The following is a 21,477-nucleotide window of genomic DNA, read 5'->3' on the forward strand; positions in this document are numbered from 1 at the left end:
AGTGAGGTAATAAATTATAAAAATAATAAATTAGCAAAAACTTGCTAGGGGTAGAGTTATTTGTCTCACAATTTTATTTTTCCTTAGTTACATTTCCTTGTTGGTTTGGAATAATGTATTTCATACTTGCTTTGACAAATAGAAGGTGATAAACATAAGACCGCAATGAAGTTTTTACGAAATACTACCATTCCTAAAATAAATAACAAACGTTTTTTTTTACAATATTACAACTTTTTTTAATTTAATATCAAGAAGCTTTGGTATATTTCCACAATCTTTGTATTTTATTTATTTATTCATATTATCTTACTTAAGATTACTCAGGTAAATTATATTTAGATTAAGGGTTGTCAAATAATTTAAAAATATCATAATCATATAATACCTTCTACTGATATAAAATTTTAAAGGAACACGAAAATTACATGAAATATTGAGATGCTTACATCAAATCATACATTGTAAATATTCAAAAAAATTAATACATCTAAAACAATTGTGCGAATATTATATGAAATCTTTACTAACCGAAATGTAAAAAGATCGAAAATTGTAGTATTTATGCTTCAAAGAGCGTCAAATTTAATATTGAAGACATAATAATAGTAATCATAAAATGCTAACACAGGATTTATTTTAAAAACTTACTGAAAAACTGACAATTTTATTTTAAAAAATATTTCACATGAGTGCTGACATATTCATGCGACGGGCTACGTATATCATATTCGTATGACAATAACTCCGCATGACACAGTTATCGCTAACGAGTAACAAAAATATCTATTGTAAAACTACATGTATATTGCAAGAAAATAATGATAAAAAACTACAATATTTTTCAATTTACACTACTGAAAATCAGTATTTAAGAGCATCGTAATAATATAATATTGTCGTAAATTTTTACAAACATACAATTGCATCGCCGGGGGATTGCGGATTATTTTGCGAATGTTGTATAGCCGTAATAGTCTTCATAGTCTATAAATACTACAGTAGATGAGTAATTATTTTGATAGTGTAGAGCAGCGATTTCCAAACTGGGAGGCGCGGAATGTTGCAAAAGGAGGCGCTAAAAGTTTAACACAATTAATGTAGCCACAGGTTGGCAGTTTGCAAATGCATAGTTTATAAAACGGCCGCTTGTTATAAACTTAAAAAAAAAAAACAGTCCTATAAAAGGTTGTTTGCAAACCTTTCTGAAAATATGGAGACTATTTTTATAATACCTCACTACTATACTATTGTGAAGCGCGCTAACTATCTTGTGAAAAAATGAAATAAAAGGGTCAAATCATAATGTTAAAATTTGAGACAAATTTGTTTAGGAACGATAATTTTGTTGTTAAACTTGTATATTTGATTGAAATTTAAAAAAAAAAGAGTGAATAAATCAATGCAAGAACCACTAATGCATTTGCTGATTTAAAAAGACAAAATGAAGGCATTCATAAAAAATTGGAGCTGTGGAAATCAAAATTACAAAAAAACATGTCTCCAATTTTAAATGATTTCTACGCCAGATATATTGAAGCAAACAAAAATCTATTTACTAAGTTCTTGGTTAGTTTACTAATGCACTTTTCACATTATTTTATTAATAGTAAAAAAAAATCTGGAAAAGATCCTGGCCAGGGGGCCCGTTTTTGGATGTGGGGCACATGATAGAATCCATTTGTCAATGAACGATGATGATTTTGGATTGACTACTATTGAAATCGATTGTGCCAATAAACAAGCATATTCGTCGCATGAAAAACAATTAATTTAAAAATGAAATAGTAAAACCTTGTTTATTTTTATATATTTTTTTTTCATTTTTGTATTAGAACATTGTTTACTATTTAAAAGGGTGTCATTTTTCAGGGGGTATTATTTGATGAAATAAAAGGGGGGGGAAGGCGCCAAGATTAGATTTTTTTTAAAAAGGGAGGCGTAGTAACATAAAGTTTGGAAACCACTGGTGTAGAGGTAGATGAATGGTTTAACATTAATGACAATTTGTTATTAGGTCGTAATTTTGAAAGATACCGAGGATTTTTATTCCACTAGTACATTCTTAATATACCGTTAATTCTCAGTCATTATCTAGATGTTTTAAGCAGTCGAGAACCATGGTTCCTAATATTAATAACATAAAGAGAGTGTGTATGGTTTACCTGTATATATATATATATATATATATAACGTACAGTAAAATCTCAATTTTATTATTATTAACTTAACTATGAAACGTTATACCATCATGTTGCTTTTCAGTATGGCTACCAAAATTAAACACAACATAGTTAACCATATTATGTTCTACTAAATTAATTAAAAATAATTACCACTAACTTTATATTTAACACAAAATCGATAAATTTCAGCAATACGCGCTTGCAGTTTTTGAATGAATGGAGTCATTCAAACCAATATTTACCGGCGACGTGCACAAAACATATTTAATTCAGCAGTAGAAATTCTATCTTACTCTAACGTATATTGCTGAGAATATAAGCGTGCCAAATCCTTTCTCACTCTCACTTATGGTTCGTTTTTGTTCAGTGCATGCATCGTTCCCTATTATAAATATGATTTTTCTTCCATTATTTATATACCTTAATAAATTATGGTTACAGTTACTGATGAAGATCCCGTCAAATTCTTGATTTAATCTCTTTTAATGTTGTTTCTTTCTCTTTTACCATCCGACAATATTTCTTCAAACTACGAAGGCTGATGCTTTTGCTGATTTGCGGAAAACGTGATCATATTATGTACGCTTGTTGCATCCAGCTGTACCATGGTTGTTGATGATGTATTTACATCTAATGTTACGGTTATCTTGGTGGCCAAGACGTATTTCGAAAGAAAAAAATGCTATATTAATCAGATTACTTTTTAATTAATAATGTTATTTTTAAGATGAAATACCGAAGGACTATCTTAATAAAATTTATAGTGGTTTTAAAGTGCTCAAATTAATGTATAGTTTAAAGCTGTTGGCATCATAAAATGATTATCAATTTGACCAATTTAATAGAATATTCGAGACTTGATTTTCAAATGTGTTTTGTAATTATTAAAAGACTAACACAAATTAAAGTTAATGCCTTAAGACCCTATCGCAAAATTGGATTAATAACGAAATTGCCTCAAAAGCAAAAATTAATGGGCGGCTATAAATTTTCTTCTGAATACTAAAGGACTTGATAATATATTATTTGGGCGCGATGTAAGCAAACGTTGCAAACAAGATAAACTTTACCACTTCAAGTTTCCAAGTCAATTTAGTTGATGCTGTGACAAAATGAGCCAATGCTATTAACTGCGTAGATAAAATTCCAAAGGGACTAAAACAATCACTTACTTCTACCCCTAAGTATTAACGATTTGTAATAAGTATTAAAAAAACAGTTTTTAAATACTATTAAGTAAATAATATTATAAGGAATCTTTTGGAAAGTAATTAATATAATTATTATTTATATATTATCTGATATCGTTTAAACTTAATATGGTAATATGTAAATGCACGCAGTCTTAAGCTTATTTTAGTGCATGTAGGTACACATGCATGGATTTATTTTCACCAATAATAGTGTATATTTTAAACTATCGCAATAATAACTGTAAAGGTGCTCACTGTCTCGGCGATCTCATTCTTCAAGAGTAAGTGGGATGCGGTGTTATCCTTGTTTGGTATTATTTGACAGGTCGTGAAAATCGAGTAACCTTAAAATGAGTCTCTGTGCGGTGTCGTTTATTTTTTTACGCTCAGGCTCACTACTATCGTTCTACTGCGTAGGCGCAGACATTGCACGGCCCAATTGTTGCTTAAAAATTTAGAAGCGTGTGAAATTTTTTGATTCACGCATGCAATCTTGCAATTTGCACGATAATACACGTGCATTTTTTGTCACAATAATACGTACTGTCAGCAGTATATCCATGTACGTGTAAACGGTAGACATGATATAATTATACTTATTTATATATTGTAAAGAGAGATATGTCCACAAAGACCAAGTTGTTATAGTTCAGGCGTATACTGTCGCGTGTCCTAGATTTAAATCCCGAGTCAGGAAAATTTACATCTATTTTCGACCTAATAAATAATAAAGCAAGTGGTTAATACCCGTTTCTCGTAAAAATAACAAAAAAAAAATCTGTAAAAATAACCTCTACTCTGTAGAAGCTCATATTATGATCATATTAAGAACAAATATGGTAAAAAATTGATAGTGTTTAATCAATTTAATTTATTTAGAAAATACAAATTTTTCATTAAGTATAATGATTGACCAATACGCTATAATACATAATAAAAGAAAAAAGATACGACACACAATCATTATTATAATAATACGTGGTCATGGATGAATCTGAAATACTGTGCGTGTATAAAAAAATAATAATAAATTATAAAAAGAGTGTTTGGTCCATTTGACTGGAGAATGCTGCATGGTATTTTCGAGCAATCAATGATACACAATCAGCGAGAAGTTGAAGATATGTAGCAATCATACCACTCAATAATACAAGGGTGACACACTTATCTATATCTATATTATTTATCTAGGTTTTATTATCAAAACAAAACAATGTCAGCATTTCCTCAATCATAACTAAATCAGTAGGGTGTACTATGATTTGTTTAATTGCGACAGTGTTTCTTGTACTGTATGAACTGCATTTGTACAAACTTCAACGACATTCCATAAATCCTCACTCTCATCTCGAGTCCAGTCTCTCGGTTATATTAACATCTCGATACATCGCTAGTCAGTTCAATAATATAGTCAATCTTATCAGTACATACGTACTCGCGATCATCGTATCATCGTATTTATTTATTCTTGTAACGGACAATAAACACTTCTCAAAACCTTTAAACAACGACATTTCTCTCTACACACCTCATCATCTCCAAAGATACTGTAATGGACTATACGATTAATAGAATTCTTAGATTGTATCGTTTATCATATTTTTTGGCCAACGTAGATAACTGGGCCATGTTTACAGAATGGAACTGTCATGCGTAACAAAGAAACTGATATTCGGAAAGCTGCAGGGTGAACGATGATTGTCGACCTTTATAATAATATGATGAATGGGCAGTGTCGAGTTTGATTTTTAAATCATGAGCATCTTAAACTGAAGGTAAACGGTTATACTGAGTATAGAGCTTGGAAGAAGAATAAAACGAATGCAATAAAAAATAATAACAGAAAATAAAGAAAATAATAATTACTTAATACAATTAATTATTCCAATAGTCTAATCATAATCATAATATATACCATAGAGTTATACAGATTCATTAAACGCCATAATAGACCTGCGATTGGGTATCTTGAAGACCGCACAGTTCTAAGTGATTGGTAATAACATGAAAAGTAATACTTTAATATTTTTTTTCATTACTTTTCTTTGGCAATGAGTACTGAAAAACCTTTTATAGTATTTAAAAATTATTTAACTGATATATAGTCAAACATACGCTGCCGTACTAAGCATAGAGACCGCATTTTAGGCAAGTGGGAGATCTGAGCTTTCATGTTACTCGTATTTTACTTTTCCTGCTAATACTGGGGAACTTTTTGTTTATTTTATTTGCCTATAATACTTAATTTTGGTTAAAAATTTGTTTACATACCTTGAAAATTTGATTTATATTATTTTTCGTACAAAAAATGTACTTACGGTTTCCTCCATACAAAGCTTTTCTTAGACCGTACCAAGGTAATTTGGTCGTATCTACATTTTTTTCTTTAATACCAATTATCTTTTTTTAGAATACAAATTGAGAATTAAATGGTACGTAATGATATTAAGAATATGTTTAGGATAATAAAATATAATGGTTTATGATCTTTAATATCATATTGTATGACAATTTATTGAAATTAATATAAAATATAGCAAAGAACAGAAAAGAAGTTAGGTATATAAGTTAAAAAGAATTGTATTAAAATTAGTCTAAATCTAAAATAAATAATTGTACATGCATATTATTTTTCTGTTGATATTTATATGGATATGTCACATTTTTGCAATTATCTCCACAACTTTCTATTATTACGGGGCGGGACTGCATAACATTTTATTTTTTGTGTTCCCTTTCATTTAATGAATTCTTAAACATTCTTCTTTTTCTTAATTCTCCTTTCTTAGTAAAAAATAATATCTTCAACATGTTATCAATTTGAATATATATCTTCAACTTTATTTGATCGGCTTGAATGCCGCCTAGTTGTATTTTCATTTATGCAGATTTGTAAGTACTAATAATGTTAACACTGTTAACAGTCGTTGATATCACGTAAAAATCATGGTTTTTTATTCTTAATAAATTGCACGCTATGCTAATCATCTTCCATACTCAACTTTGTAAACACATTCTCAAAATAAAATAATCAAATTATTGTTATTAATCTGATCAAATATTTAAATACCGAATATCATAATTTATAAAAACATATATAACATATTATATAATAATATTGTATAGACAAATATAGAATGACACCTCTTTCAATATGTTTTATATATAAACATTATGCTCATTACATTTAACATTATTAATTCCATGTAAATAATAAATACATTCATACGGAAATTTTTGAGGTTATAATTTTTGGCTAAGTAAAATGACAAATGGTTACTTACTGTGCATACATCGGCCAAAGCGAAGTAATTACTAGTAATTATGACACTTCAATACAAATATAGCATACTATGACTGCAATTATCTTCAAAAACACACCAAATACACGGTTAGAAAATCCCTAAGTTGACACTGAAACTGTGAAATGTCGAATACGGCTGCTACTAGTCACGAAATAACGATCAACAGTATTAACACACAGTATTATTACTAAAGCATTATGGCCGTAACTACTGCAATACTAGGCCATTTCGGACGTAATTCTGAAAAAATAAGGGATATTAGCCGTATCTATGTCGGATACGGCTAATATCCCTTAGTAAATGATAGCTACAACCGAATCGCTTAGTATTTATCGAGTTTTTTTCTCAAACTCCGTAGATACGGCTATTAAAACCCTTGATTTATCCGTAACTATAGCAGTTACGTTAGGATTTATTTATCGATCTTATACAAAAACTCTGCAGAATTCAAATATCTAAATCATGAAAATACCTAAATACGTCAGTTACGGCCTCTGTGCTTAGTACAGTAGTACGTACGTACGTATAATAAATTATTAAATTATTATTTATTATATTCGGTTTTTTTCCTTCAGTCTTCTTCTTATTAATTATTGAACATTGTGCTTAGTTTTATAAAAATAATAATAATTTGTTGCACAAAAGTATAAAAATACGTCATAATTAGGTTTGGCTGGTACGTAGAGCTTTATAATATGATCTCTGTTAATAATAATATCACCATGAACCAATCATAAAGCTATTGGCTTCACTTTGGCTAAGTTTTTAAATACATTCGATGCTATGGATATTAGATTTAATTTTCCTGAGTCATAGGTAGGCTGAAAGCTCATTAGGAAGAGTAATCAACTAAACAGTGAAAATAATAATAAGGTTCGTGTCTTGGTTGTCACTTGTTTGGCATTTTTTGTCTCATTTTTTCTAACGTGTGCGTTTATTCTGAGGTTTTTTAAAAACAATGTACGTATTTTTAGTAAAATTTGATATTTGTTAAACTCTTTTTATTCAATACTTAAATGGATCACAAGGTTTAAGAGTGCAACTGTTGAAGTTGAAGTGCATTTTATTGAATATACAAAATTTGAAAAAATCTTTGAAAAAAGTACGACACCTGACATGATTCGAACTCGTATCTACTGGGTTTGTGCTAACGTGCATGCCAATTTTATTGAGTATCGTTAGTCCTATATATTAAACTAATTAACTACGTTGCACTAATAAAACAAACAAAACACGCAATTTATTAGACGGTTCAGTTGTATGAACTTTCGTTGTAATTAGATTACATTGGTAAATCACGTTAGCTCAAATTCAGTGGATATAGGTTTCAATGCCGTCAGTTATCATTTTTTTCTGAGGTGTTTTCAAATTATGTATATTAAATAAAACATATCTAGTAAAATGGTTACTAATTGTGAATATTTTATGTCATACTATCAGCCTATCTCCTACTACAGTTGAAAAATAGTTCTAACAAAGTGTTCTATACCATGATAACTCAATATTTAAGTACAATCAAAAAGAATAAGTTTTGTATCTTTTACGTGATAGCTTATACGCGAATGTCATAGCATTCTTGACACATATAAATCATATATCGCAATAAAATGACCACAACAAGAACGTGTGACAGTCGGTAAGCGAATGAATTTATGAAATCACGGTTTTGGGTGATTTCATATAATTAGAAGTAATGTATTCTAATAGAAAATGGTGAAATTTATTTTAACACGTATTATTTATATCCACATGGATAACTTAAAAGCTTTATAACACAGTGATGTAACACATCGAATGAATTATTTTTCTTACAACGTTTTTATTAACTCGTCTTCTTATTTGTCCGGTACAACTCTTACAATCAATTTTTAACTAACTTCCCAACTAGCTAGACATTTTAAACTTTTAGGATATATCAGAACACGATGCCAATGCATTCTTTTAATACTTTTAGCCATCTTTAAGTAGGACTGAATTCATTTTCAGTTAATTCTCTTTGTATGAAAAGTTATTTTAGAAGAAATCCGTAATCTAATCCACTATTATTGATTGCTAAGGAGGTGGTCCTAGCAACTAAATTATTAATATTTACGTACGTTACTATGGAAATCAAAATGACATTTCAATATTCTATATTTGTTTGTTTGTTGCAAAATAGCAAAAAAAAATGATTTGTTGACAATTGCCTTATTTGTCCTAAATTATTAATACATAGAATTGTCAAGTTTCTATGATTCAACAGAAAATTTAAAAACGTGGTATTTAAAAAGTTCTTTTTATCTTGTAATTATTTAGTATTACTTCTTTAAATTCCTTGTTTTATTGTTAAATAATTGGACCTTAGCTAGATAAAGTACCTCAGTTCAATTTGACCTATCCTTATCTTCTTCAGCTTTTGACCTATTTTTTAGAGATTAATAAATGTCATCATCATTAGTAGTCTAACAATTCAGAATAGATCCTAACCTCATCAAAGAACTTTATTCATCTCTACTCTTTTCCGCACCAGTTTCAGCACCAGCAGGCTGTTCTAGTATCTTTAAGGTCCAACTACCAGAATCTGAACCTGTCAGTAGACTTTCAACTATTCATCCTGCTATCCAGGATTACCATCAGTAATTGAGCATGTTCATTTGTGCTATATTACAAACCCATCGCAGTTTACACAGTTTAACATATTATGTGGAGATACATTCTTTTTGGAAGAGGTAATGAACCACTAGGTCTAGATTATATCGAACACAAAATTCTTACATCTTTAGTAGGTATGTGCCCATATATCTTACGAAGCATTTTTTCCCTCGAATACATCGAGTGAAAGCTCATCTGTCTTGGTGATAGTCCAATACGTATATATTAAATTAATGACATAGAGTGTTAATTTTCTTGAATTTCACGGTAGGTATCGACCTAGTAAATAAAGATATCCGAGTATAACATGTTTGGGGATGAATTCCATTGATGTAATAATAATTAACAATACTAAAATTGTACTGTAACAAAATCGGGCTTTTATAATTCTGCCTACATTATTATTTGAATATTTAGTGCACGGATATTATATTGTAAACAAAATTTAAACTGTAGTAAAATGGGTAATAAAAATTCCAAGATGGCATTCCTACACCCTATTTATTCCCCAGTTTTAATTTAACGGAGTAAATTATTTGATGTTTGTTTAGTTTGTATAAAGAAACTGCGACTCATTGAGCAAACACAATGCACAGAACGGCGCGCGATAATGGCGGAAGTGCTTAACAATTAAAGATGGAAAACTTAAATACCAAGCTCGCAGGCGGTTAAATGGTATTTTTCTATTTGAATAAGCGTTCGCAGTATTATACTGCAAAATTTAAAAAGTCATTAAAAAGCTATAAAACATTTGTAAGCAGAATATTTTATTTATTCTATAAATTATGCAAAAATCAGCAAAGGTCAAAAGAATTAGCCCATTTTTTACGTCCTAGTTTTGGCCTGTTTATGTTAAGAACGATTGTGAAAAATATTTGCACTGTGATATCGTCAAGATGAATTTAATACACCATAAATAAATTATTACCTAGAGTGGTGTCAAACGTAATACTATAATTTTATTATATAATTTCACTCCATATAAAATGTACAGGTACGTTCATATAATATATTTTGTTTAATTTTCATAACTTTCGGTGTGGAAATTTTACAGTCACTCAATTTTCCATAATTACGAGAGTTAAATTTTCCAAAATTATTTTTAGACTGATGTAATTTTAAAAGTTATTAAATTTTGATATTACATATTATTTTTTCTTAATATGATTATGAAATAAGAGATACTTTATTTGTGGTATTTTGCAATTATAAATATATAATATTTTTTATATTGTTTACAGCACACTTTCATTGTGCATTTAAATATTATGCTAGTCTTTGTCAAGTAACAAAATGTATGCTCATATTGGTCGCGGGTTGGTATCAAAATTCAAAATTCTCATATTGATTTTTAAATCAGTACACAGAAATAATTACCTATAAAATGGTTAAATCGATAAATACATCTTCTGTTACAAACTTCTTTGGAGGCGGCCAAAATTTACAGCGAGAAGTATTGTCAATTAAAAAAGGATTTTATTTATAAAAGTTGCTTTTATGTATTCAGAGATTAACATAAAGTTTATGAAAATAATAGTATAATATATTAAATAATTTGATTATAATAATATAGTTACTTGTAATAACATAATAGATAACATTATTAAATGTGAATTTATGATTATTCCCGAATAACTCAATCATATTGCTGTAAGTTAAAGTATTAAATATGAAAAATAATATATTTATTTTATAATAATATATCTTATTTATATAATATACACTAATAGTTAGTTCAATGCTATGTGTTTTTAATCATTTACTTTATTAATAAAATGATATTAATTATATAACCAACCATTATAAAAAACAAGGTTTGATTCCCCCAATTACCATTGTGAAGATCTATTTGGTTTATTTAAAAGCATATTATGTAGAGTAATAACATACTTATTTGAATATTATACAGATTAATAATGAGGTGGTTTTGACTCAGTTGTATATTATTTATGAAATTAAGTTTACAGATAAATTTCTGTATGGTATGCGCCATTTAAATTTCAATAATCTACTTTGAAAAAACGCAATGAGTTCACATTGAATAAATCTTTATAACTAGATACTATTTATATTATTTCTCCCATCTTAGTTTTTTTTAATTGTACGTGAAATAAAAATATACATTATAATTTGATTAATTAAAAATAAGTTATTTTTTTAATGACAATTAGTCATCAGCTAAAGATTATTTTTTACACATGAGAATATCATGTCATACATGTTAATACCCTTTTCCTGATTTTGTTCACGATATAATCTATTGAGGTACCTATTTAATTATATTTTTTTTTTGTTGCAGATATCCAGTCTTCGGTGACTACACCGGAAGCAATCCGTTCAACGTTGGATCCGAACGATTTATCTGCCACAACTCAGTCAAGCCTGTCAGCTGTCAATGAATTGACATATGCATCAAAGCTGTACGACGAGATAAGCAATCAGCCTCCCGAGGACATATCGGGAAAAATTGTTCGAGAAGCGTCGTCACCCCCCTTAGAGGAAAGAAACATTGCAACCGACGCCTCGATTCTCATGACAAATCCCTACCACAGAAGTTTTCCGACGGCGGGCGATGCTGACGACGTCCTGCCCCGGAGCGACACTTCGAAACCTCCACCCGCGTCGCTAATGGACGCCCAAATTGTCAACGGAGCGGAATTAACGACAACGGAAAGCTTACTAACCCCAAACACTCCAGAACGAAATATTTTTCAGAGCATGCACGTCGAAAAGGACTCAAATTTTATATTCCTCGACTCTGATAAATATAGTATCGATGGGGGTGTTATTGATAAAGATATATCTATTTCTGACCGCATCGGAAGGCACGAGATTTTTTCTAAAAGACTAGAATTGCACAGTTCTAATGCGGAGATACAAATCAAAGATTACAGTAGAGATACGTTTGAGGGAAGCGTTTCTTTGGCAGGCGAAGTGAGATCGAGTGTGGCGTCAGTTCCGGCGGTGTGGGGTGAAGTCGGCAGGGGGATAGTAGCAGTTGGGGAGGATAGGGGTGAGTCTACCACACAATTAACCGTGAACGGGATATATTGAGTCAGCCTTTTACTGGCGAACTATTATTTTAGTCGTTCTCGCCCGACCGATTCTCATTACCTACCTATTTTGGGAGTCAGTTAGAGCTCTAATTTTACAGCCAGTTTTTTTTGTTCCCATGAAAGTAAAGTTACTTTCACGAAAAGTAATCGTTTTTTAGGCAAGAGATTTACATCGACGGGCGGCTTTGAATTTCAAACAGTAGGATTTTTTTTCATTGTTTTTCTTACGGAAAAGTTTTTTTATTCTTTTCAACCATAAATCAATTATTTTATTTTATTAACGTAAAGATTTTTCTATCGACCGTCACAATACTTATGACTTCCAAAAACATAATTTTACAATTTAAAACAAAATTGTTTACATAATTTAAAAAAAAAGCTGCAAAAAAATAGCTACAGTAATTTTTAACACTTTTTTTTATTAAGGAGATTTTATTTAAAATTTGATTACTTCACATTTTTATTTATTAATTTAATTTAATTGATTTAATTTACATTTTGATTACAAAAATATGTTTATAAATAGATAGTGAAAATTCATTGCAACCAGCAAAGTTTCCATATTTAGATAAATGGGAACACATACACTGTAAAAAAATAATTAAAAAAAATCTGATACCTTTGGAAGCTTAGTAGAAATATTTTGAATCCTATAAATCAATATTTTATAATCGTAATAAAATAAAATTATTAATACCATGAAAAGGTATGTATTGCTGACGTTGTCATACTATGGCAGGATCTGGCAGGCCATTTTTAATGATACACGTTGAATGTATAGCGAAGCCTTACTAAAATGGCTGTAATTTCGATGATTTATCACTTATTCACGAGTGCTTAATTTTTATGTTTATGCAAATCAATCGACATTGGCTAGTAATTTAAGTTTAAAGTCGGGCGAGATAATTTGTGAAATTTGTATGTGCGGCCTGTCGATCACGGCCTCATAGAGCAAGATAACTCGCTGAAGGCGTAAAAATAGTTAATAAATACAGAAATATTAAAAAAAAATATATATATATATATATCAGATGTCGGTGTTGATTGCTATAATAATTATCTAGGTAGTAATGACTCTTTTAAATTATTATTTTGTTAATACATGAAAATATACTACTACATTTTACTACATTTTATGATGCAAGGTTCTAACCAGTTAAACTTAATATAATAATTATTATTATATAGATTAATAAATATACAAATCACTTCAGTTTTATTAGATTTATTTATATTATGTACCTTGAAATAAAAATTACAAAGCTTATTATTATGAAGATCGTTTTTGACAAAATAATTATTAAAAAATATTTACACTAACAACGGTTGTATCAGTAGTTTAATTGATAAACAGTGTTTAGAAATTGTATATTATACGAATCTAATGAAACTATCGTCCATTTTTGTTTTAGATTTTCTAATGATATATAAATTTTGAAAAAAGATTATTAGAAATTATATTCTCGAACTTTTTACAAAATATTCAAAATAAAATTATTTATTTAGAATGTAAAAATATATTTTTTTTAAGAATTCTGGACCTTGATCATACTTTGTAATAAAAAGTATGAGAGAATAACGTAATACAAATAGACTTAACAAAAGAAGTCTATGACGCTACACTGATATCGTATCTATTAACATAAAATTACATGCGACATTAACCTACTTTTCATATCGTTTCCGAACAGTCCTTTTTTTCGAGAGAAATATTTAATACCTACCGAAAAAATATGTTTTTTGTTATTTTGAACAGTAGACATTATAAATATGAAGATGAAAAAAAATGTTTTCCGAGAATGTCAAAAATAGAATAATGTTTACAAGGACGAGAATTATTTTGGAATCTATTTAAATTTATATTATATAGCTACCTAATGTCTCAAAGCTACGGCTTGGATACATTCAAATATGGATTTGAATAATTTTCTTCGGTAGGTATTTATGTACGTCTTGGTATATAAAATAAATTTAATAAATACTTAAAATGTCAGAAATTATCTATGATGTTATAGCACGGTTTGACAAGGTAACGATGCTATGATAAGTCCAAAATTAGTAATTATTAACGATTTTAATGGATTCATTGATTAAACAATTGTATAAATCAGGTATTTAACATTTATAACTTAACAGTATGAGGTCTGATACAATAGTCTCGTTATATTGGCTAGATGCACAACATATTTGTTAGATACTGAATAGATATTAATTGTACTTGGAGATTCACCTAATCAACAGATGTTATACAAATAACTATCGACTCCATCATGATACTTACATCACAATTTTTATTATTACTACCCACAACATTGTGTGAACATAGTAAAGTTAGTTCTTAAAACTACACAATAAATCTAGTCAGTACATAGTCTAAAAGGTATCCCTTATTTATTGATATAAAAACATCCCTTGATATAATATTAACAATATCATATAAAACTGTAGGAATTTGGTCAGTTATTGACTTAGGTACATTAAATCATTTTATATAATTATATGGATTCACATTTTATATCTAGTAATATTATATAACAAGGACAGTCAGTAACAAACAAACCTTTTTTGAGGCACATTGACCCGTACTTAATATCGATTATATTTTTAAACTTCAAAAAAATAAAACATCCCAATAAAATTTGTCATACTGATAAAGGTTTTTCGTCAGAGCAAAATATTCGTAACCACCGTGTAATTTCTTCAACTTTCAAATATCTTAGACAAAAATTAATATTTAGTTTAATTTATAGAAGCGGCATTTATGTAATAACTTGCAATTATTGTAATCGAGTTTGTATTGGCGAGATATCATCAATAAACCCAAACATAAATTTTATCACTTACAATATAATAAAGATTACTGTGTATTGACTATAATTTTATATACTATAATATTACATATCAAAATGATAAACCTAATGATATAGCTTCACAACTATCGGAGATTGGAGAAAGCTTGTCCGAGTCTTCATCTTCAGTTATAGTCGACTATTTCAATGACGTAAATAACAAATTAACTATTTAATAAAAATAACTTTCAATAAAATCATTATAAATACATCATTTAAATCCGTTTTATCTCTTGAAACGATATATTAATATATTTTTAAATAGATGGATTCATTTTTGACCAATTTATGCTATATCGTATTCGATTATATTCTTGTATTCTTTACTGCATAATAATTATATTTTTATCATTAATATATCAGTGGATAATATTCCTCTATGATGGATGAACTTGTACAATCCATTATCTAAATTATATTTCATAATTGAATAATACTCAACAGATGACACGATTGAGAGCCAAAATGTCTTGTTATGATAGAAAATTATCAATGCAGGCTATTTTTGCATGCCAAATAATATGATCGATCTATGTAATTTACAATATTGATAACAATTCAAAATTAATATACAAAGTTTTTCTTTTTTCAACATATAAACAATTTTTTCATGATTATTATGATGTCGTTAAAAATCAAAAATAAAGCCATATTTTACTACTTACATCTGATAGATATCCGTGGTTATTGAACATTTTTAAATAATTATTTTATCAATACCTTGAAGTATACTTAACTATAATTTTAATAAAAATAAATATTATACACACAGTAAAGTGTTATATTATTAGCCAAACTTTCAATTGGACTTTGCAATTTACTCAATATTTAGGAAGGTTGCAATATTTTGTATTGTGTTTTTGCCATTATATAATACATTATTTTTTTAAATCATTATTTTTATTATATTTTAATATATTAAAGGTCACTATTTCCATAATGACGTACCGGATACAATAGTACACTTTTCAGATTGTTTTAACTAAGCTCGCAAACGTATCCCAAATTCTCAACTTTTGACCTTTACAGAGCACGTGGGTCCTTAAAGTCATTTATTTAGTTACCTATAAATAAATTGATTACCTACTTATAGTGTATATTGACAAATAATAGATATTGTTGTTAATTATTGTTTAAATTATATTTTACTAGGTGACCTTGGAAGACGACCTTTGGTGCTGAGTGGTGGGAAGAAGGGACGTGCGAGGTCCGGACCCTATTTCGAGGAAGATTTTCTTGTGTCAAATATAAGCGCCCCTGCAGGATCTACAGTGCTACTAGATTGTCGCGTTGCCATGCTCCAAGATAAAGTGGTAAATATATATTAATATATTATGTTTGCATATTATATTATTTTTAATCAGAATCGGTTCACAATTTCAGTTAAAATGTAAAAATTAAGGTGCACCGATGATCAAGTTTAGTATATTGACCGAAAAAATATAAGTAATATGCCATTATTATTGGTACAATATATTATAACATATATCAACATTCTTTAAAATAAAGTTTAAATATGTCACTAAATCAACTGTTACTAATTTCTTCATATTTCCGTAAATTTAATTAAATTTCAAGTTTACAAACTGAGTCAGCGTTTACTTTGAATAATTTATACTTAACTAATAAATGAAATTCTAATTTGTCTACTAAGTATATTTTTATATGTTATTATATTAAGTAAATTAATGATTTAAAATTTATGTGGGTTCCGAGTAAATAGATTTTATTCTTGAATAGTCCCAAGGTGAGGGAGATAGATCAAACCGTCTCATTCCATAAGTTTTATGCTAAAGCACAGCTGATAAGTCATCGTATATTCTTGAAGTATTGATAATTGTGTTATAACCGAAAACAATCGACTATCGAAAACATCCTGTATAATTTAATATAAATGTTTTTGTATGTTTTTGGTGTTTGAAAGACTACATAATATTATATAATAATATGTACAAAATATTAAAAAAAATTCCATGGAGTCCTGCTTCACAAAAAATAAGTATTTGGTGATATAAAAACTGCCCCTTAATAATTTTGGTACAAGTCGGTTATCCTGGATACAGCGGCAAACACATTTTGAAAATAGCCGATATACTGGATTATTTGTTAGGATAACCTAACTTACCTAACCTAAACTAACCCAAACTAACACATAATCCAGTATATCGGCTATTTTCAAAATGTGTTTGCCGCTGTATCTAGGATAAACGTATAGAACCATAATTTTTATTTAATATAAAGTAAATATTAACTGTACTATTTTTTTTAAATCTCGGCTTTTCAATTGACATGTCTTTCATATGACATTAAATATTTTGTTGGCGTATTTCTAACGTATCATATTATAGTAATATATTTTTTGTATAATTTGTCACCCCGTTGCAATCAGATATTATAAAATATGTGTGTAGTTTAGTCTCTCATTCAGTGGGTCTAGTTTTATTTATATTATATAATATATATATATATATATATATATATATATATATATAAGTCTTTGCTACCAGGAACTCTAATCTACAGGAAATAAATACCAACATTGCATACATTTGAATTCACAAACTCGATTGACGGAAAACTTATAAATCTCACTTACAAGAAGTTATAACTAAATGGTAATTCTACATTCGTCTTATACTGGAACAAATTATAAATTCTGTAGAATTTAAACTAATAATACACTAAAATGAAATTCTACAAAGTTATGCTACGAGTATCTCAATATAATTAATCATTACTATCAGCAGGTTTTTCCGATCCACTAAAGGATGAAGGCATCCCCATTTTTAGACTATTCTTCTCATTTCCGTCAAACATAATATAAATCCATAAGTTCAGAGGTCTTTAGGGTGCCTAGACTTTTAACCATTCTTGTATACAACAGTTTACCAGTGAACATAATATTATCATTTCTGTGCAGTTTAACTAGCATATTGCTATTACATTTATTTGACAAATAATATTCTCTTCTGCATTTCCTAAATCGTGCATTACATTACATTATCTTGTCCTTACGCAGTACCTTGCACCATTTGATTCCACGATATGATACTCTTAATAATTATTAAATTTGATTTTTGTATAATTTCAAATAATACTTAAGTTCTAAAGCTTTCTAAAGCGCCTATAAATTTCATGACTTATTGTTATAAGAATGTTTATTTTTAGGACAAATTATTTACGTTGATTCGTCAAATTATATTAACGTATTATAATGCATTCCCTTGCTATCTTATTGACGCTATATCTAAGGGATGGATTTAGACTGTATTATTATCCTCATTCACCCCTTGACTATTATCAATCTTCTTCAGTCTCCAGGCTTTTTCATCTTTCTGCAATTTTCATTCACAGAGTCAAGCTACATTTTACGGGGTCAGTCTCTATGTCACTTCCGTTACAGACCCACTTGATCATTAGGTATATTTAGTATCTTATCGCTTGATTTGCTTTTAATATAAGCTTAACATTGCAATATTTAGGCGTGTTATTTAACAACCTTGTTCAGGTCATGCTTTATCTTCTTTGTGTAAGTCACATTTTCCAAAGGTGATTGAATCCTGTACTTTTTTCTTAGTCAGGTACCATCTTTAACGATAATTAGTCTTATTTTATATACATATTTGGTGTTTTATTATATATTTTATATCGTTCGAGTTGAAATAGAAATGATTCAAGTCGCGATTAAGCATCAACCTTTCAACCTTTCAGCGTCTTTCCGCTTAAATTCCGAAAAACAATGCGATGCCAAGCGAGCGTTTGCTTATTTCTGTTTACATGCTTTGATAAAAAAAAATGACGGCAGCGGCACCAGCGATAGATCACAGCAAGAGTGTATGTTGAAAGAAGTTCCTTTGTCTTCCATGGCACTTTTTACTAACTTAAGTCAAATCAGTAAACCTAGTAAAAGCTTACTTGAGAGCGTGATGACTTCAATCTTGGGTATCTGCTCCTGAAACATTACCAGGCGTCGTTAATAACAGAATAATTTATATGCTATTATTTAAATTTTATAAAAAAATAATAACCTTCTGAAGAGGTAGTTAGTTAGTATCAAAAGTACTTACCGATATTGTTTTACTTAAAATAATAATGTAATAAAAACTTATAAAATAGTATGATATTCTTTATGAAAAGCTTTTTCTGTTCAACACAGATCGAAATTTTATAGATCAAAATAAACTTTTCGTCCCAGAAGGAAGTTAAGTCCACGACTTTTGTTTGCTTACTTCCATGTTAAGCATGTGATCACTGGGGACTTGACACGAGAAATTTCCCTTTTCTCGATCCGATTAATATATTATTAAAGTTGTTTGCTTACGACATAAATTTCATATTTAAATATATTATTCTCGAATATCTGGTCCGACAAATATATACCATTTCAAACACTTTGGGAATTTGATGTTTTCACTTAATTAACTCCATTTAAATTACGCATTAATTAAAATGATTACGACCTAAAGACCTTATATCTTGGTCGATCAATATTTTTAGATAATGTGAATATTATTTAGAAATTTATGTAGTAAATCACATAATTTGCAATACGTATTGATTTTTGAATTAGGTATAATCTAGTTTATACACTAGGTAACACTATTAATTATAAAATAATATGATCCTTTTTAGCGTTTGCACTAGAGGTGGAAAAACTGGTCGATTTTGAAGACTAAGTATACTTTTATACCAGTATAAAAAATACTTAGTATCAAAACTTGTTCCAAAATATTTACTAGTATTTGGGATACTGTATAGAGCGTTTGGCATGCGTATGCGACATAAGTCTCATACTAAACTGGAACTAAAACTTAACTCCACATTAGTATCAGTATTTGAAATATCGGCTTCAATAGAATCGCTAAAAATACACTGAGCTGGGCTTTTCGAAATGTTCCAATTATTATAAAATTTTAAAAACATTTTAAATTTGTTAGTTGTTTTTATGTTATGATGTAATATTCTTGTTAACATAAAATGAATTACAATGGTTTTTTTTATTGTAAACTGCGTCAACTCACCACATTTCGGAGGGAATAATATGCTGCTACAGAAAATTTATGACCTTTTGTTGATACATATTAAGATGATGTCATTCGCATGCATATACTAATAAATTAAAATATAATTTTATTCGAGTACTATCTCGCTCGCGCGCATTTAATGTCAATAGTATTGAAAGTCTACCAACTAGCCAGCGAAACTCGCGATGATATTATCATAAGTTTTTTGGAACAGGTTTATTGGGCCACACGTACTGAGTATGGGTAGTTTTATCCGATACTCGAGTACACAAACTGGTGACAGTATTTCCAACTCACCTCTAGTCTGCACATTTTTTTTTTTGTAATGTATTAATATTATCTAGTATATCTATGCGCACTTAGTAGTACCTTCGCAGACACAAATTATTAATAATAAAGAAACATAATAATTTCGACTCTGGAATTAACGTTATGACTAGTAGGTTTTTCATCTTTTACATAATAATAATATGTTCATTGGATAGCACATGGATACTCTATAAAAATATTATTAGGAGTGGGTACCTAAAAGCAATGGCAAATGGCGAAGGTAGGCTATAGGTATCCGACATAAACAGTTCACACTAAACTTCGTCAGTAAAGTTATACTTAAGGGGGGACATGCTCGTCGAAGGTCAAAATTGAGTTTTTATTGTATTTTCAAACCATGATCCTGGACACTCCTTAAACGTTGTAGATAATCTATTTATATAATTTTGAAGCCTTATTATCCTTTATAGTTATTTTAAACATTTGATGACTGCATGAAGTATTTTTGTTACATAAAATAGTATTCTTTTAAACCTCTCGCTCTAATGTTTTAGAATATAGTCATATTTCGGTACAGAACTGTGCAGTGGTGTTAAGATTTTTTACATTTATTAATTTTTAAACGCATTTATAAAACCATTAGTATAATTTATTACGAGATAATTTTTGTAAAATATTCACGATAAAAAATTATTTTGATAATCTCTGTGATCCCAAATTTGACAAGAATTAGGCATTTTATTATTCAAAAAATCGGCAAGATTAACAAATTTGAAGATGATTTTAAAGATGTTTATTATAAGCTATGTCTTTGACCATTCAAGTGTGATAAAAATCTTATGAATAATGATTGCTTTATAATAATTATTGACCTAAGAAGAAGGTAGTGTTTTTTTGAAATACGCCATTTCTTTTGTCATTCCCTAGTGGTTAAGCTACAACATATGGCCGTAGCCATAAAAT

The 21,477-nt window shown here is 28.8% G+C and overlaps 1 protein-coding gene across 1 annotated transcript in view; it reads left to right on the plus strand.

Moving 5' to 3' along the window:
* Nucleotides 1-21,477, plus strand: part of LOC147064180 (uncharacterized) — a 167,004-nt gene that overhangs the window by 85,074 nt on the left and 60,453 nt on the right. The window contains exons 3-4 of the mRNA XM_085958974.1: nt 11,615-12,328; nt 16,373-16,533. Of these exons, the coding sequence (XP_085815100.1) occupies nt 11,615-12,328; nt 16,373-16,533 (875 nt within the window). The remainder of the gene's footprint in view (nt 1-11,614; nt 12,329-16,372; nt 16,534-21,477) is intronic.

This window comes from Rhyacophila brunnea, unplaced genomic scaffold (genome assembly GCF_057557595.1).
Source record: "Rhyacophila brunnea isolate RB1 unplaced genomic scaffold, BYU_Rbru_1.0 scaffold_8, whole genome shotgun sequence".
NCBI classification, from domain to species: Eukaryota; Metazoa; Arthropoda; class Insecta; order Trichoptera; family Rhyacophilidae; genus Rhyacophila; species Rhyacophila brunnea.